The 24,124-nt window shown below is 32.5% G+C and overlaps 3 protein-coding genes and 1 long non-coding RNA gene across 6 annotated transcripts; 2 read left to right on the forward strand and 2 right to left on the reverse strand.

Moving 5' to 3' along the window:
- Window positions 1-774: 774 nt before the first annotated feature.
- Window positions 775-16,695, forward strand: Ack (activated Cdc42 kinase). Of its 2 annotated transcripts, XR_015291611.1 has the most exons (5): window positions 775-1,450; window positions 2,445-2,981; window positions 3,073-6,192; window positions 7,033-7,191; window positions 16,557-16,695. XR_015291611.1 is itself a non-coding variant. In XM_031916288.2 (4 exons), the coding sequence occupies exons 2-4, from the start codon at window positions 2,464-2,466 to the stop codon at window positions 7,130-7,132; spliced, it is 3,738 nt and encodes a 1,245-aa protein (XP_031772148.2). In that variant the 5' UTR covers window positions 775-1,450; window positions 2,445-2,463; the 3' UTR covers window positions 7,133-7,291. The 2 variants fall into 2 exon arrangements, 1 of the variants encoding a protein (XP_031772148.2); XM_031916288.2 differs by lacking the exon at window positions 16,557-16,695 and having other exon boundaries at window positions 7,033-7,291.
- LOC116414302 (uncharacterized) lies at window positions 12,655-22,269 on the forward strand. Of its 2 annotated transcripts, XM_031916289.2 has the most exons (5): window positions 12,655-13,736; window positions 16,557-16,726; window positions 21,522-21,603; window positions 21,694-21,743; window positions 21,821-22,269. In XM_031916289.2, the coding sequence occupies exons 1-5, from the start codon at window positions 13,480-13,482 to the stop codon at window positions 21,982-21,984; spliced, it is 723 nt and encodes a 240-aa protein (XP_031772149.1). In that variant the 5' UTR covers window positions 12,655-13,479; the 3' UTR covers window positions 21,985-22,269. The 2 variants fall into 2 exon arrangements, with proteins under 2 accessions (XP_031772149.1, XP_086762348.1); XM_086906222.1 differs by lacking the exon at window positions 21,694-21,743 and having other exon boundaries at window positions 12,985-13,736.
- Window positions 16,389-18,572, reverse strand: LOC147657939 (uncharacterized). The gene is made up of 3 exons (XR_015291613.1): window positions 18,358-18,572; window positions 17,592-17,943; window positions 16,389-16,786 (listed from the first exon to the last, which is right to left on the reverse strand). It is a non-coding gene; the product is annotated as an uncharacterized LOC147657939 (long non-coding RNA).
- LOC100866262 (uncharacterized) lies at window positions 22,203-23,800 on the reverse strand. The gene is made up of 5 exons (XM_086906223.1): window positions 23,705-23,800; window positions 23,344-23,599; window positions 22,695-22,852; window positions 22,535-22,602; window positions 22,203-22,395 (listed from the first exon to the last, which is right to left on the reverse strand). The coding sequence occupies exons 1-5, from the start codon at window positions 23,771-23,773 to the stop codon at window positions 22,203-22,205; spliced, it is 744 nt and encodes a 247-aa protein (XP_086762349.1). The 5' UTR covers window positions 23,774-23,800.
- Window positions 23,801-24,124: the final 324 nt, after the last annotated feature.

Consider the following 24,124-nt stretch of genomic DNA (forward strand, 5'->3'; position numbering starts at 1 on the left):
TTAATATTATAGTGTGATAAAATATTTAATGTCAGTTAGCGTCGTTCTTGATATTAAAGCAATAGCAAAATGTTGTTCTCAAATTATCAATATTAATCAAGGTAAGAATAAAGTAAGTAAAAATAAAGATATATATTGATTGATTTAATCATTTACACATATCATGATATTATGCACAATATATATATTACGAAACATTTGCTATAAGTATTTTGATTAAAATTGTTGATTATGTTAATTATCTTTCTATTATGTATTCATAATAATTATTAAAATTACATTTTTGTACTTTTATTTCATAAAATATCTTAATAATTTTATATCTATATTATAAAATTAATTTCTCAAAGGGATTAAAATTTCATTTGTATCTTTTTCTTTCAAAACTTTTATATTTTATTTATTTTTACAAAGAAATTATTATCCAAAAATTTTTTTTACTGTAAAATATAAATATTTTTTATCTTTTTTCTAAATGATCAAATAACTTTACAAAACAAAAATAAGGATTTAAACATTCCCGCTCCCTTTGTCTTCCCTAGGGAAACATTCGGCCCTATCTAGTAATTTTTCCTATTTCTTGCAATAATACAAAATATAATCATAAAAATTTTTATAATCATTTTTAAATATATCTTTGTCATTTTATTTATTTTTATAAAATATATTTTAAAAGTTTTGTTTTAAATAAAATATTAATCGTTCGATTTGCAATTGATCGATTTTTGCATGTAAAATGTAGTGGTGTAGAATGGCGCCATCTCGTTGACAAGTATCCAGTTGCATCCGTGCATGGTCCGTGGCAGTAGGCGGTACTGTGTTTTGCCGAGTGGTTAGGTTTCTTGTCGTTTGTACGTGTATTTAAATTTTATAAAAGTTAAAAACGAAAATGCAACGGAGACGACTCGTAATGTGCATCAACACGCATCTCAGCGCCTCTATTTGAGAACTAGCGCGGTTCGAAATTGAAAAAATCGCGCGCGCATTTTAGGTTAAATCGTCCTGCGAACAATCGGATGCATAACAATGCGTTGCGTGAGAAATTCATACGGTGAAAGTCTCTTGCACGTCGTGCAATTAGAATTCCGACGAAGTGTACGTTGTCGTGGATTAGTCGTCGCTTTCTGACCGCCTTCCTCCAAACTGTGTGCATCTTGTGCGTTTATTCGCAGTGCAACAACAAAAAGAGAAAAAAAGGGAGAGGGAGAAAGAAACAAGAGAGAGAGAGAGAGAGAGATAGAAGTATAGAAAGAGACAAAGAGAAAGAAAAATGCCGAGGCTACTCAAGTGGCGATGATTCCGCTCAAATTTCGCCGCCGTCTAATTTCATATAGGATTTCCCCGTATTGTACATGCACCGAGTGACTGTAAACAGATTTGTGTTGCGACGAACATGCGCGCTGATGGAATGGAAACGTAACTGCTCTCGACAGTTTTCTTCCATCGAAAGGTAATCAATGCTTTTATCCCCTGAGGATATGATCTGTTCCTTTTTCTTTTTTTCTTTTTTTGTGTTGAAAGTACAATATTTGGTGAAGGGAAAATATATATCAGGATAATCAATGTCACGCGTAATTTTTTTTTTTGTTCAACTATATAGTTATAGCTTATTTCTTTTATAAACGGATTTATTATTTATTTTTTTTATTTTTATTTGTTTTTCCTCTTAGTTTCTTTTTGTAATATTAAACTAATATTAATGAAATTAATAATTTTAAAGGTTTTGCATAAGAAAAAAAATTTTAAATTATAAAAGTGATTTATATAATCAAAGTCTTTGATTTACAAATTGTCATCTGATAATTTACTAATATTATTATTTGGTAAATTATTGTGAAAGAAAGCTCTGATTTTTATTTTAAGTAACATGTTTTGTCTGATTCTCGATTAAATTAAAAATATTTTTAAAAATAATCAAGACAGATAGACAAAATGTGCATGACTGAAATTTGCTTTTGCGTCTTATTTTGCATCAAAGCCCAACATTATAAATGGTTTTTTTTGTGCTTACAATATATAACATGACATGTGCCGACAACTCTTCTTCTTACAGCAAAGCATTATCTCATTTCCTGTTTAAGGGGAGATAAGAATAAAAGATAAATACTGTATTTATATCATTCTATACACCTACATAATTCTCTGATACTAATTGTTTTTATATACTGCATGATCTCTATTAATACTGTATATGAATAAAAATAAATGAATTTAGCATTATTGATTTTATTGTTGTTTTATTGCCATTATATATATATCCTCATACTTTTATAATATTTAAATAAATAAATTATTATTTCATACTTTTCCTTTTTTCTACCTTTTCATATTGTGTGGTAATTATATACTTTTATTTTAATTTTATTTACTTTCTATATATATTAATAAATTTTCATTTTATTATTTCATCAATATAATTTAAATAATTCATTTTTTTCTTTCAGGATATTAGAATAACTGAACATGGCAGATGATGAGGGTACAGAATGGTTGCAGGAACTGCTGCACGATGTTCAACTTTCACAGTTTTTCACTAGAATACGGGATGATTTACAAATCACTCGATTACATCATTTTGATTATGTACAACCGGAAGATCTTGAAAAGATAGGTTTAGGAAAGCCAGGAATTAGAAGATTATTAGAAGCAGTTAAGAAAAAGAGAACCACCCAATGGAAGAAAAACTTGATAACCAAGATCAAGCCTGGAAGTAGTACGAAAAGCAATAAAAAATCTTCACAACCAGTTGAAAGTTCCTCGGTGCTAACCTGTCTCATTCAAGACAAAGATGTAACATTATCCGATCAATTGGGTGATGGTAGTTTTGGTATAGTGAGGCGTGGAGAATGGACTTCTCCTTCTGGTAGAAAATTACCAGTTGCTGTGAAAGTTTTGAAAGCAGATGCTCAACCAAGTGTTATAGAGAATTTTGTGTCTGAAGTTCAAGTAATGCATACATTGGATCATCAAAATCTCATTAGGTACATATATTAAAGAGTAATAGATAAAAGTCAAGTAGTCAATTTTAATTAAATAAATTAATATATATATATCTTTTTTTTTTTTTTATAGATTATATGGTGTAGTATTATCACAACCAATGATGATGGTGACAGAACTTGCCTCTCTTGGAGCTCTGTTAGATTATTTGCGAAAACAGTGTGGTCAAATTTCAGTATTAACATTGTGCGATTATGCTTTGCAAGTAGCCACTGGTATGGCTTATTTGGAAGCAAAGCGTTTCCTACATCGTGATCTAGCTTGTAGAAACGTTCTTCTGAGTTCAATAGACAAAGTGAAAATCGGTGATTTTGGCCTAATGCGGGCATTACCCCAACAAGAAGATTGTTATGTGATGTCAGAACACAAAAAGGTGCCATTTCCTTGGTGTGCTCCGGAATCTTTGAAAAGACGAAAATTCACTCATGCATCTGATGTGTGGATGTTTGGTGTTACGTTATGGGAAATGCTTACGTTCGGGGAGGAGCCATGGGTCGGTTTAAAAGGATCAGAGATTCTTCGAAAAATCGACAAAGAAGGTGAAAGATTACACGAGCCAGAAGCAACACCACCAGAGATGTATCAACTAATGTTAAGGTGTTGGGCTTGTGATCCTTCGGAAAGACCAACTTTCGCTTCTCTACGAGTATCCCTTACGTCGATGGTCCCAACTGTAATGAAAGCGATCAGTTCTTTCGCAGTATCTGATCCTGGTAAAATGACCATAAAACAAGGTGATCAAATAATTATTTTAGATGGTCAACCAGAGAATTATTGGTGGAAAGGTCAAAACCAACGAACCTTTCAAATCGGACTTTTCCCTCGCTGTTATGTCGACCCCATGAGACGTAAACAGCCAGAAGACATTAGTAAACCATTGGAGAATTCTTTTATTCATACGGGGCATGGTGCACCTTTTGGAAAAAGTTGGGGCAGTCCTACTTTCATAGACGATGTTTATCTTCGAAATCCCATGGAACCACCTGATATTGTTGGGGTTACTGTACCTCCAGATAATCTTTTAAAGGATAAATATTGCGGTACACCACGATCACGGAAGCAATTCAATTACACGAAATTTCAAAATGACATCGGTGCTAGTCCTGTTAAAACGACAAACGCCTCTGTTCCAAGCGGCAATCAAGAAGGCAGTTTAATTGACCTGTCACCAGAAGAAATTGTGAACACAAACGAAGTACAATCGGATACTGCCTGTCGACGAGTGGTTAATATTCTCGACGAACCTATCGATGACATAGAACAACAGGCCCAGACAAATTGGCAGGACGAAGATCCTCGAACTTACGCTAATTTCCCTGGGAACATCGATCCAGCATACTCAGACCCGTTCGACACATCTTCAGTATTTTTGAAATTACCGCATTCGAGATATTACAGTCATGTTCCCTCAGATGTGAGCAGTCGATATTTCAAGACGCAAAGTTATGGAAATGTACAAAACCAAGATGCTGGTGGTAGCCAGAACAGTACAAATTATTTCACTTCAGAATCCGGATCAGACGTGAATCATTATTCTATAAACTTGAGCAAAGAGAATCGAAACGATAGTATTAATCTGAACGTGAATGTGGACACAGAGGAAAGTAATACGTACAGTCAAAACCATTACAGTGAGATTGATAAACCTAGTCCACCTATAGCTAATTGGCCAGAGGATCTGCAAAATGACACACAGACGTACGTAAATGTCTCTAGTCGAAATTTGCAAACTTCTGACGCGCCTCCTCCCCCACCTGTCGCCCCCAATGAGAGTCCACCGAAGCCAAAATCGAATCATGATTTGGCCCAAAGTCTGAGCGAGCTAACTATAAACTCTCAAAATATCTCGCCTAAAAAATTAGATCCTGCTTTTCTAGCAGAGCTGGAGAAGCATTTGGGCGAGAAAGAAGCGAGTAAAAACATGATTGCGAGAGATCAACAAAATCCGGATTCCGATTCCTACTCGTCCATTAACAAATTACAAGATAACACGATCCCAGCGTTAAAGCCTCCACCTCAAACCATCAAACGCAAGTCTCCTCAGTTGGATTACAGAAGCAGCAATCTGCCCAGTAAGGTTCAAAACTCCTGGCCGTCCAAGAGTACAAATATTCAACAACCTGCTCGCACTGAACGTGTCTTAGAAACGACCACCGAGCAGATGGTAGGTCAAATCTGGCAGCAGACTCAGGCATCGCAACACGGTACGCAAACGAACTTGAATCTTTTACAAATCGCACCCAGTAACGTGTTCAAACAGAACTTGAATCATGCACAGAACTCGCTGTCGATTTCCAACCAGACTATGAACGCCCAAAACCTTTCCTTGCCTACTACTGGTAACGTTCATGGAATAACACAGATTCAAAACGATCTTCAGCAAACGTACTCCAGCAACATCGTCTCAAAACCTCCTAACGTGATGTTCTCGGAGCAAGTGTACGCGGAATTGAAACAAACAGTACCGAACCTTGATCAATTGTCTCAAAACGAGTTCAACACGTTGTACAACAAGACAGTGCAGCAAAACATTTTAAGGAATTACTACGCGGCCGGTACCTCGACTGTCTCTGATTCGGCCAGCAATCTAAGTCATACCCACTTTTTGGACGGGGCTGCAGCTAATCTTCAGATTCGATCTGGACAACCGGCGAGAAATATATCGAGCCAGGGTCATCCCTGCGATTTTAGTCCTCACCTAAAGCAGCCGCCAATGTACAATCCTCCTCCTCCTCCAACTACATGGAGCCCTATGAAATCGGTTTCGAATGAGTTAGGACAGGGCCAAGCTGCGATGAAGTCCAATTTAGCCAGCAATCTGGTGAACAATCCCAATTTGCTGCAAATCACGCACACAAATCCGCCTCAAGAGGGCGCCATGACGCTGCAACAATCCTCGACGAGAGGTCTGCCTCCTCAGATGACCGAGACGGTTGTTAATACTCAATTAGCCCCCTCCACATCTGCGTATCCCTCTGGAGTTAGCCCTCCATTAACTACAGCCTCTCAACAACTGGTCATGTCCCTTAACGACGAATTTCGAGCGAACAAAGTGATGAAGGTGCAGAGAGAGACGAGTGACGCATCACATCAGGAAATACTCATTGCACTGCAGGCTACTGGCTGGGACACTCATCAAGCTGCAAAGCAGATCTTGAAAGACAGGCAGGCCAAGATCGAGTCCTTGGTCAGGTAAGGTTTTTTCATCAGGATCCTCTTGCACAATCGAAATGATAGTGAAATTTTTTATAAGTTTTTATGAGTTGACAATGATAACGGAATTCTTTTGTCTTTGGAATTACAAATTTTTTTATTTTTTTCAATTTTTTATTATTCTCGTAGACCTAGGTTAGCTATATTCGTCCGAAGCTAAACATTGAATTATACGCAATTTGTGGCCAACTATTTATATAGCTTAAGATGAAAGTAAAATGTAGACTAAATATTTTGAAACGCGGGCAAATTATATTTTTATATCATTAATTGAAGTATTTTGATTGAATATATTATAAGTCAAAGTCTATAAAATTATATAGTAGTAAATAATTTCGAAGAAAAGAAATTAATGAACATTCAAAATGATCATCGAGACAAATCGTTTGGGAAAGAAAGGCTCGAATTTTTATTTGTCAATTTTTGTTTGTCGACGCGAAAGTACTGTTTAATATTCCTTTCACTTTTTAACTAATTATCGACTTGCCGCAAAAATTCTTCGCGTATGTATATATACTTATGATACTTTCGATTTCTCTGTTCTGATCGTAGAATTCGAGAAATTGCTTCGAGCAGAATTTTTATAGACAATACAAAACATAAACATTAGTAAATCTTATTCGAAAGATTTCATAACAGATTTCACGACTAATATAGAAACTCGAAGCTAGAAAATATTTTCATTGTATTGTATTGTATTAAAGCCGGGTTAAATGAAAAAAAAAAAAAAAAAAAATATTTCGAAAAATATTGCTAGTTTCATTATGCAAGAAGGCATAAATGATTAAACAATGATGCAATTGGCTGTTGTAATTTCAGGCTGGGCTTGGCAGACCGACAACAGTGCGAGGGTGCTTTGAAGCAGACTGAATACAATGTAGATTTAGCAGCTTCCCTTTTGTTAGACCAGGTCAAATGAAGGCAGATGTGAAAAGCAGCGCGCTGTTGCTGAAGATATTGTAAAATAACCGTAGTGATGTATGTATTAGATATATGTATATTTATGAACGATCGCCATACAACGCGTAAACGAGGCTACGAGCTGCGAGCATAATTAAATAAGTGTCTCTTCAAAAGATATCTTACGTATATTTAAACACTTTTTTAGGCCCTCATGAAAGGTTACAAAGTTCCAAAAAAGAAGAAAGGAGAATTTATCCTTTTTTTTTCTTTTTTTTCTTTTTTTCTTTTTTTTTTTTTAATTTCTTTCGTAATTTTATAATAACAGAGGAGATTGCATTCCAGAAATTGACGAGGAAAAAGTACGTAAAAGTAAAGATATTTCGCGAGCTAACGTAGCGAGTCTCAAATTTGTAGAAAATAAATATTCCTCTTGGGCCAGCCTATAATTGTGAGATTGTCGCGGTAAGATTTATACAAATGGATGAAAGGATGGGGTGGAAAGAGATTTTTGAGATAATAATTCATTGTTATATATATTACAAATATCGAATACGTGCTTCTTATTAGAAAAAAAAAAAAAAAAAAGGATTCATATCAATTAATTTGTACTAATATGAAAATGTAAGACTAACTCTTTAAACGAGCAATCATCCTTGAAAAAGAAAAAAATCAATTCTTTTATTAAGTTTTTCATCTTGATAAATATTCAGCCCTTTTTAAGAAAAATTGCTCGTTTAAAGATTCAGTGAATATTTGATTTATATTGGTGTATATTCATCATATATGGTGTATTCTTATATCATGCAAAAAATTCTTTCATTTTTTTTTTTTTTTCAATACAGATACAGTAATTTTTTCCCAAAAATTTTAAATTTTTATTTTACTTAAAATTATTTATTAATTTTAAATTATCATCATTGTTTGATAAAAAGATTTTTATTCATATTTATTTATTATATTTATTTATAAAAAAAGAAAATCTTTCTATCGTTGTAATATAACAAAAAGAAATTAATCTTTTTCTATTTCATATATTCGCCATATATGAATGAAGCGACCATAAAAATCGAACGATTGATATATTCGACCATGTCAATTAAAAATCTTTGAAACTCTTGCTGTCGACAATCGGTTATCTGTAATTAGATCTACGTGAGCGGAAGTGAAACGACTCGTCGAAAAACCGTACGTGTTCCGTTTAAACTATTTGAATTCCGCGCAAAACCGAGAACTCTTCCAGAGTTACTTTTTCATGCATATTTATGACAGTAAGCCCGTGAAAGTGGTTGTAAACGTCTATCTTTTTTTTTTTTTTATGATTAAATTCTTTGGGAAGAGTAGAAAGGAATGGAAATCGATATAATATGTGTCATCGATGGATTGGTTTAACCGCACTAACCATACTATGGGCCATCCAATCGTAGTCTTCTATCTATAAAATACATTAACGTAAGCAAGAATCGAAAGAAAGATCCGTCATAAAAATTCGAATTGAGAAAAATTCAAAGCCAATTCATATTTTTCCTAGTAATTTCAATTAGATAGAAACGATAAAAGAAAAAGAAGCAATTATTTCCTAACAGGGGCCAATTGTCGATGTAAAGAGTTCCAACTGGTTAAAAAGAGAAGCACTTAGAGAATTTCCAAGAGGCACGATTTCGTGCATGTGCAACGTTCTGTCAATTCCAATGATATCGCCGGCACTCAAAAGCCAGCTCAACTGCCTGTAGAAGCAAGAAAAAGAAAAAGAAAAAGAAAAAAAAAACTGTCTCAGATCTGGCATAGCTCTAGCCTTAAATGTCCCACGGCTAAGAAGGCTACACATGGCTGTCGAGTAAAAGCGATGCAATCGTGGCTGACGAAAGCATTGGGGTCCGATAGATGTACGTGTAAATGTGTATAAAAACGATTTGATACTGCAGACACATGAGGGGGAGGGGGACGGGCGGGGAGAAAGATTGCCAAGTAGCGAGAAACGTTGAATTTTTGTAACTGTGATATGCGTTACTAAAGGCTCTAGGCGGTATTGTTCAAAGATAGAAATAGAGAGAGAGAGAGAGAGAGAGAGTGTGAGAGAGAGAATTTTCCTTTTCTCCGTTTTCCTTTTTAAAGATAGAGATTAGATCGTAATCGTATATATTATCAGGAGTGTACATAGGCGTTTCATAGCGACTGAGTTAAATTTAAAATTTCTTTCTTCATTCTATTTCCCTTTCTTCGTTTTAATTCCGGCCAATGCGTGGCCAGGATTTAGTTCAAAAGGCGTTCGAGTGTAATTGGAATGTGTGCTTTCGCCTAATTTTCACGATCATAGTGTCGCGTTCTTCGCAGAAAGGATTTTGATAAAAAAAAAAAAAAACTCCCTTTGATCCTAAACCCTGTGTAAAATTTTCGATGAAGTAAGTAAGTCTATCGAAAGTATAGAGACATTTTTTTTTTTTTTTTTTCCGAATAAAAATGGTGTGGTAGATATCTGCGAGAATGTTCGTCATCGTTACTTTCAATTTATAAATTAATATTTTCCGAGAAAGATATTTGAGAACGAATATTGAAATATCTCTTTTCTTTTTCGATTGTTCAAATTTTCGAGATACGTACGTGCCCAGATAAGTATCGAGAGACGAAAGTAGATGCAACTGTTCTCACAGACAATATTATAACATTAGGGTTATCAAGTTATGTAAGAAAAAAAATCGATACTATTATATTATTCCTTTCTGCATAGTTGTACGATTGGAACAGGAGACACTGTGATTATCGTGACGACAGCCAGCCAATCCCTATTTTCTACTTAATCCCTATCCTTAATGTCTACCCAATCTAAAGTCAATATTTTTTTAAGCTAACTACTTCGAGCGAGACAGAATCGAACAATAAAAGAGAAAGCGTTTTCCAATTTCCATTCCCTGTTAGAACTCTCCACTGCGTTGCCGAAAGTCAATACGAGATAATTCATGTTCCAGTATCAAGTGAGATAGGCTCTCTAATTTATTTCTTAAAACTTAACTCAATTCCCTACACCCTTTGATCCTATTTTCCCAGTGTACGTGTCTAATAAAAGCCCTGTGTGTCCAAGGCTCGATCATCGTTGATGGAGAAAATGTTCGATACATCACAAATAAAACGTAAATGTCGAAATTTTGAATTTTTTTTTTCATTTGCACGGCCAAGATATTAATATTGCGTATTAATATATTTGAATACAAAAAAAAAAAAAAATATGAATTTTATCATGGGTTTTTTTAGGATCAATTCCCTAAGGATATCACAGTCGTTTCCCAAATTAGTTTCCAACCACCGAACCGACGTGACTGGGAAATTATAACCTATAAGTAGTAATATTGAACTCTGATTTTAACCTTTTATTTAATTTTTCATACTAGAAATAATTAATTATAATTAAATGAAATTATATAAAGTATTTTGATATTATATACTCTAATACATTTTTATAGTATTGTAGAATTGATATTTATAATAACTAGTAGAAGAAAATGAAGGAACAAAAGAAGTTAATTAATGAAATTTAATTCAATTAGGGAGAATTTTGTTTCCATTCAATATTATAGTTGCAAATTTGTGATTTCTTTTTTTTATTACGAATTATTTTTTTTTTTTTTCATTTCGTCAAATATAAAATGGAATTTTATGTATCAATCATCATCAGAAATGCTAGGAACTTTCTAAACAACTCAATACTATTAATATATCTCATTTCTAGCAATATATAATAATATCTTGAATAATAATGTACTAATTATCCCATAATGTATTCTATCATTTTGAGTGATCTATATCTTTTAAATTTTTCATAAACATCAGATCTCAAATTGAACATCCTATCCAGTGAATTTAATCCATCAAAATGATAGAACTATTTTTGTGGAATTTAAGATATAAGACTCGCTCTTCACAACAAAATATCTAATACGTATTTTGGCCAGTCTTGATCCTGTTAACTTGTGGATTTTTATAGTAGAAATAGACACATAATGGCCAATCGAGAAAACAGAGATAGAAAAATCAGGCATATTCGATTGAATGCATTTGACGTCAAGATTGAAGAAAGTACAGGATGGATGATTCCGGCTTTCTAACAGTTTCAGTTTTCGATAGACCGGATCGCGGAACATCGTGAATATTCACGAGCAATAGAAAGCAAAAGTTATCACGACCAGTATTTTAATATCCTCGAATGGATTTGTCAAAAGCGAGGAAAAATTTTTTATTTTTCTTAATAAATTATTCGTAGAAAAAAGGAATGTTTCAAGAGAAGAAGAAGCTAATTTCTAATATATCACTGTAATTATTATTATTTATATTGATTCTCAGTTAATATCGTTAGATTTTAAACAATCCTAGAAATTTGACAAGCCGTAATTTCGATGGAGAAATTAAATAAATCTAGGTAAATACATCGGAATTTTCTCATGAACGATAAATGAAAATCATTTGATCAATGAAAAACTCGAAAAAAAAAAATCAGCTGCGTATTTCTAAAATGGCTGTTTATTTGTGATTATCGAAAAACCTTTAGCTGCCGACATCATAATTTTAATTAGTTTTTAATCAGCATCCATTGCTGCTCATTTGTGATCATAGTGTTATTATTTCTACAGCTGTCTTGTGATTGAATTAAACCTTTGATTGTATTGAATGTACCAATTAATTATATTTTGTATACTGATTTTACTGTTAGTTGCTTTATTTTCCCAATTGTTTTTTCTCGTTTCAAATTAATTTAAAATTTTAATAAAAGGTGTGCACACAATGTACACGATTTACAATATAAATGTTCGATAACTTTTTTCCTCATTAAGAGATTTTTCTTCTATACGTACGTAACTTTTATTCATATACTCGTTTCGATTTTCAGTTCTCCTTCTTTTTTCACTCACTCTCGTTTTCTACATTTGACAAAGAGAAAAACTCGAACTCAAATCAAGTTAATTGAGGTTAAGCGAGTGATCAAATTTCATCTTTCTTTTTCGTTCATCGCCCTTTTACATGTTCAAAACGAAGCGTTTGGTTCGGTTGTCATATCCCGATTAAAATTCCATTAAATGCCTGAGAATTGCAGAAAAATTATTCAAATTTATCGTATTACCATTATAAAGTTTCGATCAAAGTTATCCAACTTTTTAAATCATTTTTAAGGATAATTAGCCGCTAAGAGATAGAATAGCTTGATTCTCAGCTCAAGTTTGACGAAAGCGCGGTCATTTTCTTCGAGCAAGTTCTCTCGCGTCTCAATTCCACGATCGATAATTACGCAATTTCGTGCCAGTCACGTCGGTTCGTTCGCTAACGACGCCATTTTTCTCGCACAATTTTAATTGACTCGCCCCGGGTGCCGAGCAAACAGGTCTCCGGTTTGGTTGGCAGACCTCTGTTTCATATAATTAAACCGAAATCCGGTCGACGATCGTTCCTTGAAAATCGTTCCAATGAAAGTTCATTGCGCAATTGTTCGTCGCGTATATGGAAGGTTTGAAGAAATAGAACAGCAGGATAGAATGTTGCCCCGATGGTTCTTTCGTTAGGAGACACTTTTTAGGAGCGAACATATCGATCAAGTTTGATTTACCTTAACAATATCCTTTGAGAAACTGTTATACATCTAAAAGCTTTATTTTACTTCCGTTCGATAAAAAGAATTATTTCATCTGATTGAACGCGCTTCGAGGATCGAGGCCCTCCTCGATTTTTCCCTTTTTAACTTTGTCAACGATCCCTTCGAAGATAGAAATTTTAGTTCTGCTCTATCACTCATAATCCGGGGACGCAATTATACAGGCGATTACAGGCGTAATAAGACGATGCACCAGGTTAAGAAGAAGGTGGGGTAGCGCAGGCGTGAAAGTCGTCAGTTTCACTTGTCTTCGAAGAGATCTACCTGGTGGGCAGTAGGAGAAGAAAACAGTGAACCTCGCCGTTCGAGCGGATCCAGAAGCGAAATCGTGCTCGTGCCGCGCACAATGCGCCTCCTCGATCGACCGGAAACGGATAAACTCGGTCTCGCCTTGCGGATGAAACGAGATTGTGATTCCCGTTGTGATTCAGTTCTTCGAGTGCACGACCTGGCACACCATTTGCTATAACATTTTATTCGATTTTAATCGAACCATCGTTGCTGGAAGTGGAAAGATATATCGTTAAAAATAATCCTCCGATCGAGGAAAAATCTTTTTACTTACTCCAGAATACTATCAACTGTTAATAACACACTTGTCTTGAGATAGGGAAACTCTTGCATAATTTCAATGTGATTCGAATCATAGGGGAAATATTCAAGACCAAGATCTTTCGTTTTCGACGATTCTCAAAATCGGCGAAGAAAGTTTTACCTTGAAAGACGAAGGAATGAAAATGCCAACGGAATCGTCGATATACTGGGACTCGGTCGGTTCCCAGCATTCCATTTCCATCGGCAGCTCGGGAGACGGTTGCAGTTCCGGAAGTGCGAGCAGACACTACGTGGATCCGTGGGATCTCGAGAATTACGCGTACCTGCGTCGACACAGCGTGGCTGGCATAGCGCAACAGGTTCCTCCTAGGCACCGTCATCGACGATCAGCTTATCGGCTGTCCCAAGACGCACGTGCTCACTCTGAATATTGGTGAGCGAATTTTCAACTTGTCTTCGCATTGCAATTTTTTATCCAGCTCTTTGGTTAATTTGGATAAGAATTAATAGAAGAAAGTTGGCTTTCGATTGATCAAAGTTGAAACTAATTCTGGAACAATTTTCGAAAATAAATCGACGCGAATTTAGATAATTCTTTGTAAGAGGATTATCGATGTTCTGCCTTCGTAAATGATTTCAAAAATGCTTGATCCAACCTGATAGTTTTAACTTCGTAATAATCGGACGAGAGTTTCTGGTAATAAAATTGGCTGTAACGTGATAACAGGGACCTCCCCTAAGGACGTATAGCTAACTTCCTCATAATTGCGAAGAATTTGATTAAAAGTTTTTAATAGTTTTGTAACTATTGATATTGAAAAAAAAAAAACTTGCAGACAAGAGTTGTAATTGTAATTTTTGATTTTCAAGTTTTCTACTTCGAATTATTTATTAGTTTGCTAGAAATTACTGCAAATTCACTTCGTGGAATTAAGAGATGTTAATTAAGCGGCGAGACTGGCAGATCGAATCGGATAAAATTCACATTAATTAAGTGGTAAAATTAATTGTTGGTATTTAAGATTATGATCGCTTGTGATCATAAATAACGAGCATTTCTCGTTCTTCGAATTAATCAAACGCAAAACTTCTGTGACTCACATGTTAAAATCTGCATAATCTATTAATCCTTCGATCTTACAAATTCATAAAAATGAAGAATTTTTCATTTCGAACGGAATCTTTATAAATAATTTCTATCGTAGTTTGAGATAAACAATTTTTTCATTCTCTCAAAGATTTTTTTTAACTCTACGATTAATTTCTGACGAAGCTATAAAAATTCTATTTTTACGATCATGATTATCGTTAAAAATAAAAAAAAAACAATGCAAATTAGATGAACTATTAAATTACCACGAAATAAAAATACTCGAATGATTTCGCAAAGCATACTCGAATTTCCAGTTTTAAAACGTTCTCGTCGATCCGCTCTCTGTCCCTCTTTCCGTTCTGCGATTACATAAACTTGCATCGTTTATAGGCGTAATATATTTTTTTCTTTTTCTTTTTTTTCATTCACAGTCTGTTTAACCCAATATAATTTTCATACATTGCAATCAGTTCGAGAAAGATCGTATCTGTGGGTGCGAAGTAGGGCACCGTGTTCTTGAGCATCGCGGTAAAAACTTATTAAACTTTGCACACCTTCGCAAAGGAAACGAAAAGGTTTTCGAAATAACAATTTTGTGAAACACTGACGTGGAAACAAATAATATGGGAGGAGGGGAAATGGATATTATTAATAACGTAATAGAGAGATAAAATAATTAAATAAGCGATACGATCTGTTATCAAATCGTGATTCACAATTTTTGTATTGTATACGGTGTCTTAAATATGCCTGCCAACTCAAATCTGATACATATTTTAATATGTGTATTACATATACATGTGTAAAAAAATATGATAACCTGAATTGGAGAAACGATTGAACTTTCTCGAATTTTAAATCTACTAAAGATAAATAACAATTTAGCGTTTCATTGAACAACGTAAAACTACTTGCTTGCTTTATGATAATTTTTGCAAACTTTGCAAAGATCGAAACGTAAGAGAAGAAAATAAAATTTATCGATAAAACATCCGTATTAGGTATCTAGGTAATATTTCTAGCGTATTACAAGAACGACAACCATATAAAGAGACAAAGAAATCTTGTTAAAATTTCCATAAACGATCGCTTCGTACCATTCACTGAAATTTCGACGAAATCGAATTACTTGCTTTTTTTTTCTCTCGAGAAATAAGAAGAAAAGACATGTATGGAGAGAATGAAAAAAAAAAAAAATTGCACAACCAAAGGTTGGAGACAGCACGAGACACAATTACGAGGCAATTTAATTGCCGGAAAGAGACACTTCCTTTAATCGTAATGGGCATGCATCAGCGATCCAACGTGGTGCATTGAACCCTGTAACGCCGTTTAAATCGATCATTTGGATCTGAGCTGGTGAAAGGCCCTCGACTCGTTTCGAATCACCGGCTAATTTAGTGAAAAAAAAAAAAAAAAGAAAAATTCTTCTGGTTGGAACGAAGATTGCTACTGGAAACGGTCACTGTGACTCGCCTTTAAATGGACATTTTTAATATTATCATGTTGTTGGTTTAAGTTGGTACAAGTACTCGGTAAATATCGTGTAACGAGATACACGAGCGTTTGTACAAAGCGTTTCGTATATTTGAAACTATTCCAATTGCTATATCGAACGTGTTTTAAATTTCTCAATTTAATAATTTGTCCGTTGGTAATAGAATTTTCAACGACCAATGAAAACGAATCGTTGACTTTTTCACTAAAGAGAGAGAGAGAGATGGAACAATTTGTACGATGCTCGAAACATAACCTCAAAGTGTCTCGAGAGAGTTTCTAGTGTAGCGCTATTTACTCGTTCGCTCGATGAATTTATAATAACTTTTTCTTCCATATATTTTTTCCTCTTAGTTTTTTTGCTCTTGTATTTTTAATTTGATTTTCCATTTGATTATTTTCTTTCATCAAAATATATAGCAATCGTTGTTAATTAGATGAACGTATATCACTCTCTGAAAATGAAAGTAATGTAAATCAAGAAAGTTAAGAGAGTTAATGTGGAGCATCTTTTCTTGTATTTATTTTTCGAATTGTATTTATTTGATTTTTTTATGTGATTATCATTGTTAATCAAAAGCGTATAACTCTGCATTCATAAGATTGAGAAACGATAATTCGGTATAAATTTGAAAAAGAAAGAAAAACTGGCAAACGTTGCAGGTATACGCCGTCGGTGAGAGAACCTGGCTACGACGCACCTGCTTTCGTGGAAGAGTTGTATTGTGGACCAGCTAGGTCGACGAACAATAGTTGCTACTATCATCAGCCAATCTACGAGGACGAGGTACCGGATTACGTCGCCCCATATCCGGTCTACGCGCCTCTCTCCGGTAAGATTAATTGCTTTTTCCCTGACGGTCCTCATCACCCATCCAATCGAGGTCTCTCCACTAAATTAGAAACAACAGAAATTGTTTTTTGAGAATAAAAATTAATTACCTATTTTGTTGGCTAGTTGTTCGATAGACGTGGCATTTTAATAGATTATTTATTCAGCTGTATAATTAATTATTTGATAAATAATTTCTTTTGGATAAAATTAATTTTATGTGCTTAAATAGCTGTGTTTAATTATTTAATAACATTTCGTTATTACAATCATTTTTAGTTAAGTTTTTTTTAATGATTAATTCTATTATAACTAAATTTTATGTATAATAGATGTATAATATAATATATATTATTATATAATATTATTATTATACATTATTATTATATAATTTATATATATAATATTATTTGTAACATTCATTGTGATAAGCGATTCTATAATGTTATTTATTTCAATAAATAGTTCATTTTAAAATGTTTGATAGATAATTTAATTTCTCTGATAGATAGTTTGCTTCCAGTAATAGGTTTTGCGTTAGATAGTTATCTGTAGTGATTATTTATCTATCGTTGAATATCAAAGATCTAATTATACAATATATATATAATTAAAAGATCGATGTATCACGAAGATAAACTTCGTATTAAATTACTTCTACGATCTACTGATTTTAAATTCTTTTGTGTTTTATTTCAGAATGTGTTGTTACATTCTACTTCTTTAATTCACATAACGTTTTGATATTTTCAATCAGGATATAAATTAATAATTATTCATGTAACGAATCCGTGCACAAGATTCTTTGATCTGAACCTTGAAAACGGAAGTTCTAGGTCCATAATAACGTCTATAATTATACTGACCCGATATACGTGATCAGAAAACCGTGATGCTGGTTTTCACTTGCTTTCACTCGGTCAATATTCAGTTCATAACATTTTCCGGATATTGTGTTTATTTTTCCTAGTAAAAGATCTTCGTGAGGATATCTCATATTTTTATTCATTAAGACTTAATCTTTTTTCGCTTATTTGATATCAAACACAAGTCGAATCCAAGAAAAAGATTTCTATTTCATCGTTCGTTTCTTCAGATTTCTCCTGACCCAATTTTAATTGTTGCACTCTTATTACGCTTCTCCAATTAAAATGGAAATTATCGACGATCAATCTATTAGTTTCACTTGATTAATCTATTAGTTCAAGTTCTCCTAACCTAAAATTCCACATTATACATTATATCAAACCTAAAACTGCTATATAATTAAAATTCCTATCGAACTTCGATACGATTATAATTACAATTATTTTCGATAATTTTATCAATCTATTAGTTTCGCTTGATTAATCTCTCGATTCAACTTCTCCTAACCTAAAATTCTACATTCATGCCAGCTTAAAACATTGTAATTTCTATACGATTATAATTACAATCATTATCGAAAACTTTATCAGTCCATTAATTTCGCTTGATTGATCTATCGATTCAACAATTCCTAACCTAAAATTCTACATTCATGTCAGCTTAAAACACTGTAATTTCTATCGAATTTCAATGCAATTATAATTGACAACTTTATCAGTCCATTAATTTCACTTGATTAATCTCTTGATTCAAGTTAGTCCTAACCTAAAATTCTACGTTCACTATAAATATCATCCGATAAAACCAACACAATTAAAACTAAAATCTCCTATATGAAACTTCGATATAATAATCGTAAGTTATGATAATGCAACTTCAATGTAATTTTGAACTCGTATGTAGCGCGTAGTAAATTTCTTTCTCGATTATTAAAAGTAAGGAACACACGTAACTCGGGGTATAATCTGGCTACGAGCCAAGTATCGCGTGATCAGAAACCACAAGTCGTGGTTGGACGCGTTTTCTTCTCGCCGATCTCTGTCTGTTAATTGATATTCCGCCACGCAGTGACTCGGTTACGAGTTATTCGAAAAGGTTATGCAATTGATGCATTGCATCGGTGCGCTGCACGTGCCGCGATGCGCTTAGTCGAGGAACGCACTTCCGTTTTGGGTCCGGTTCAGAAATTCCATTAATGGTTAAGTTACATCGTTGCCACGGAGCAAAACCGTTTCTTTCCTTTTAAACGATCCACGTCCGTTTCTTTTTCTTTCGATTATTTAATTCTTAGCCCTAGTAAAATTAGAAATTTGTTTCGTTTCCTTTATAAAATTTTCAAATTCAGGTGTAGAATTTTATTAACAAAAAATTAATTGATATTAAATGATGTATCGAATATCGTACAAATTGAATAATTTGGTTATCGGCATAAAAGTTTAATTAATTAAATAAAACATATGATATGTGTAGTAAAAAAAGAACTTTTATTATAACTTATTACGTACTAATTTATTATATTATCTTTTTTTTTTATTCTCATTTTCTGAATGAAACGTTTGTAATTTATTATTGGAATAACTGGTTGTTACACTTGTTGGGCGTGTCTTGAAACGAGATTGGTAGAAAGGGAATTGATTATAAGTGTACACGCGGTAAAAGGGAATTGTAAATTTTCCGATTAAATGTTTTATCGTATTAAATCTACATACTTGTTCGACATTTTTCTTTGAATGCATTAAACTGAAAAACTGAGACTTTAATCTGCCAATAATATACGTAAGATTACGAATAAAAAATTCATATCATATTTGAATATTAATATTGCTTGAAATTATCTTATCAATTTTGAAGATTATATTATCAATCGTTCTTTAGATGTAACAATCTTTTAACGAGAAATCATTTTTTACACAAACATAAAAGATAATTTTTCGTGCCTTAACAAGGTTTGTTTCAATGTTTGTTTCTTTAGCCTATATAAAAAAAAGCTAGAATTTTTCTATTTTCGATTCTATAATATAGAAAAGATATCGATATTTATATTTTAAATTCTTTTAAAACAATTAAAACAATTAAATTTGAAAATAAACAAATAATCCCTAAATTGCTTACACTTTTTTTCTAATCACTTTACATACAACTACAATGCTTTTACACATGATTAAATAGTGGAGAGAGAAACGACCTTGAACAGAAAATCTTTGATTCCATCTATAACCTAGAAAACTTACGCTTTCTCAATCTGTTCCCAATAAATCTTGCAACATAAACATTAAATAATCGATCCGTACTAACAACAATTACGTTAACGAATTATACAATCAATGCAAATATGAAAATTAATTAAAAACTAATTAATCATCCGTATAGTAATCGCTTTTTAATTACTTTATTCGTGTTATTTCAATGTTACGTTACACGTGAAACTCTATATACTCATTATGACATTCATAATTATATCACGTTTCAGATTTCTATATAAATCGATAATTGATTTGATTCTTCTCTAAACATAATCAAAAAAAGTGAATAAAATCCAACAATATCATTTTTCATCGAGTAATTAAATTTCGAAATAACGATAAAAGCTTACTTACTTAACGAAAAATAGACGCGACGACACAGATATTTAATTCTAGATACTTGGCTCAAAATTGAAATAAAGAAAAATATTTAATCGTTTAATAATAATTCTGATCAACTTTTTGGTCAAATATTACAACGTCGTCATTTATCATGCGTCGCAATAACTCGACCACGATTTCTATCATGTCCTAGAAAATCCCTATCGCGATGGCAAATCGTGACACGCGGCGCTAGTAGTCACGAACGTCCTCGCGCAACATTGGCTTGATTATCATTTTTTAGCGGCTTTCGAACGCCTCTGCTTTCACCTGCGAATGAATAGATTCTCTCTTACAACGTCAACAAATGACAGTTTCATTCACGATGGAAATGAATGAGATTGAAGAAACGAGATGATGATGATGATAATCATCGTCGATGAAAAAATTATCTTTGATCCTTGATTTAAAGTAAGGCGAAAATGATCAAACAATTGTTGCCTTGATCTTAATTTTCTTGATCTTTTTCTACTTTTTTTAATTAATTGCCGCGAATTTAATTTGGATGAAAAATTTGAATAAAAACACGATAATGAGTTATCCTTTGAAAAATTATCAGCAATATCAAGAAAAAAAAATTCAAAGATTATATTTTGATATATTTACGATTTTATGGAACAATATATTCACTATGGATTATTTTTTTTTCTTTTTTTTTTTTATTTACTTTATTACTTCGTGGTCTCTTTTCTTGAGAAATTTTTCGTGTTTCAGAAAATAATAATTAAAAAAAATTGTGTTCTTATAAAAATCCATGTGTCATCACGATTTCCACGTCCTTGTTCCGAATCCCGCGACCCTGCCACCACATTAAAAAAAAAAAAAAAGCAAAGACAAAGGCGTATGTGGGTGTCGAATCCCTCTCTTGTCAATGAATCAAAGTTAAGTCTATTAAAAGATTTGTTCTCGAAGACCTCCATATAATCGGTTGTTAATCAGATGGATTACTCGATAGAACGTCGGGAATTGAAACCTGGTCAAACATGTTTGACCATGGATGGATCTAAAGTGGAAAATAAATTCTCTCGTTCGAACACGTAACGAAATGGAATTTTTCTTCCATCGTAATCGATCTTTCTCCAGATAAGTTATAACCGGAAGATCGATGTTTTTAAGCTTCGAGAAAGTTTTATTAAGAGAACGTGGTGTGTGGAGTTTTGTTGAATACTTTCTCTTCGATTATAATTGAAAGAGATATCGTTCGTTGTTTCGAAATAATTGATAGCTTGATAATTCATAGGATGAATATCTTAATGTAATTTTTCTAAATATTCGATCTCAATAATTTTTTCCGTGTTGTTTTAGATGTGAGACACGGCGAATTTATGGAAGACCACAGGCGATACGGGCACAGATGCAAATCGACCCCTATACGAGAGATCCATAGGTATTTTCAAAAAAATATTTGATTAGTTTTTTTTTTTTTTTTTTTTTTTTTTTGTTTCTTTTAAGTTGAGCGATTTTTCAATTTTTCAAGATCGGCGAGCGTTGATTCTAGCTTTCCACTAATGGATTCTATAGAATCAGGTGGGTCTAATTTTTAATTGGGCCTAATTTAAATTTTTAATAACAATTATATCTACATTTTATTGTCATTTTCACAGATATCCCAGATTATCGTTTACAACAACCTTATCCATTGAGGGAGCAAGAAAAATACATGGTACAAATTATTCCACCTCCTCATCTTGATCTGAACACGTATGGACACTTAAAAATCGATTATACGAACAGCTGGAATTCGCTGAATCGAAAAATTAGTAAATAATCATTAATGATTATTCTTGTTGTCAAAGATAAGCATTTTTTTTTTTTTTTATCAGATATATCTCGATTTATTTATGTAACATAAATATGTCTATCGTTTAAGAATCATAGAATCGAACCAAAAATTATACTTAGTTTAATTTACTGAAATATTACGAAAATGAATTTAACTTTAGATTAAATTAATATATTTTATATTATTTGTAATGTACGCAATAATTATTTTGTATTAATCCCGTTTTCTTGTGTATTTTGAACTGATAAATTGTGTATACTTTGAACAATATCCATCGTGACATCTTTGTCTTCGTGAAACAATTTCCTTTTTTTTGTTCCAATGTTTTTATTTACGGTTGCCTTCTCGAAATCCGTACACGTATCATTAATTTTCTCTATGTTCAATTCTGGCCATCTATAATTTATATTGTTATTTAAAATCAACTAAATATCAAATATTTGAAATTAATAGAAAAATTAAAATAATAATTATTTTTTAAATTATAAAAATTTCAAAAAATTTGATCGAAAATAACAAATTTAAAATAGTATACCTAAAGTACGAGGTATCTTTTTTATTTTTTCCCGAATTTTTGGGCCGTCCTCTTTTTTTAGGTTCATTCTAATCGAAAATAAAAAAGAAAATATATTTGTTTTTTAAATAAAATTACTAATTTTCTAAATCATTTTATATAATTTTAAAAATTTATTTACGGAAGTAGAGGCCAATTTCGCGTTTTGCAGCAACATTTTGTATCTCTGTATTTCATCCGTGTGTTGTTGTTTGAGTAATGCAATATCCTCATTATGTTTCTCTTCTTGCATTAATAACTGCACTTTTAAACATTCCACTTCGTCTTGCAATTCGCGCGCTGTGTTGAAAATAATATATATGTGTTGAAATAATAAATTATAATTGGTTAACGACACTTAATAAATAGTTGGTGATCAATTCATACACAATTACATAATTACCGATAAACGATAATGTCGATGCAATGTTAAGAAAAAATTAATTTAAAAAAATATATACTTAAGAATTTCCTAAAAACAATTTTAAAAAAGAAAATTTTATTCGTATCGCACCTAATTATAAATTTTTAAAAAAAAATATACATATTGTTTAAACATTGATAAAATAACGAAGTATTTTTACGATTGTAAATCATAAAAATTAAACATTCAATTGATCGATCGATAAGAAAGAAAACGATATGAATAAAAAATTTCTGACTCAATAACAAAATTAATTTGATATGTTTCTTATCGATTCGTTTTAAATACCACGGAAAACAAATATATTCGTTATATAATAATCCAATTAATCAAAGTTTTAAGATTATAAGATTTATTTATTATATACTTTGCTCATCGTTTGCAGTACGTTCTGCATTAATGAGACGCAGATCGTCACAATCTTCTTTCAATTCCTCGATCATTTTACGAAGATCGTTCCCTTCGTTCTGCAATTTCTCAACAGTGGTCTTATATCTCTTTTCGAGGAGCAAATAAGTTTTCGAAAGCTTCTCTAAATTCTCTTTCAACTTCTCACAACGTTCTTTCTCCGTCGACAATGCTTCTTCTTGCACGTCGCAGTAAGTTTCCATCGCGACGTATGCCTGTTAATTTTTAGCAAGATGGAAGAAAGTTAGAAAAATATAGGTTTCAAATAATGAATATTTAAAGGTAAAGTAAAAAGAATAGGATGAAAAAATTAGACGCACGTCACGAATTCTCACGAATTGTTCCAGAATTCCACGCAACTCGGAATTAAGATACTCCTTCTCCTCCATTTTAGAATTATTTAAACTTTGCAAATTCACTAATTCGAGTCAAAACAATTATTCGTATTGAAAAATTTTGTACCAACAACAAAAGAAGCATTAATTTAGAAATTAATATTCGTTTAACAATTTTTTATCAATGAGAGAGTGTTTTTTAAAGTATAGGATTAATTAAATTAAATTGAATTAAAATTTTATGGAAAATATTTTGAATTTAGCATGGACACGAACCACGAGGTTTGAATATTTGTTGTGTGTTATAAAAAATTCAGTAATAAATTGCGAGATGAAGATAGAGTGAAATATTTTTATTTCTGTCACATCGCCAATTCAATTTGTTAGCGTAAATTTAATAAAATA

Source organism: Apis florea, unplaced genomic scaffold (genome assembly GCF_048593485.1).
Source record: "Apis florea isolate Af1SG1 unplaced genomic scaffold, ASM4859348v1 contig_2492_pilon, whole genome shotgun sequence".
Classification (NCBI taxonomy): Eukaryota; Metazoa; Arthropoda; class Insecta; order Hymenoptera; family Apidae; genus Apis; species Apis florea.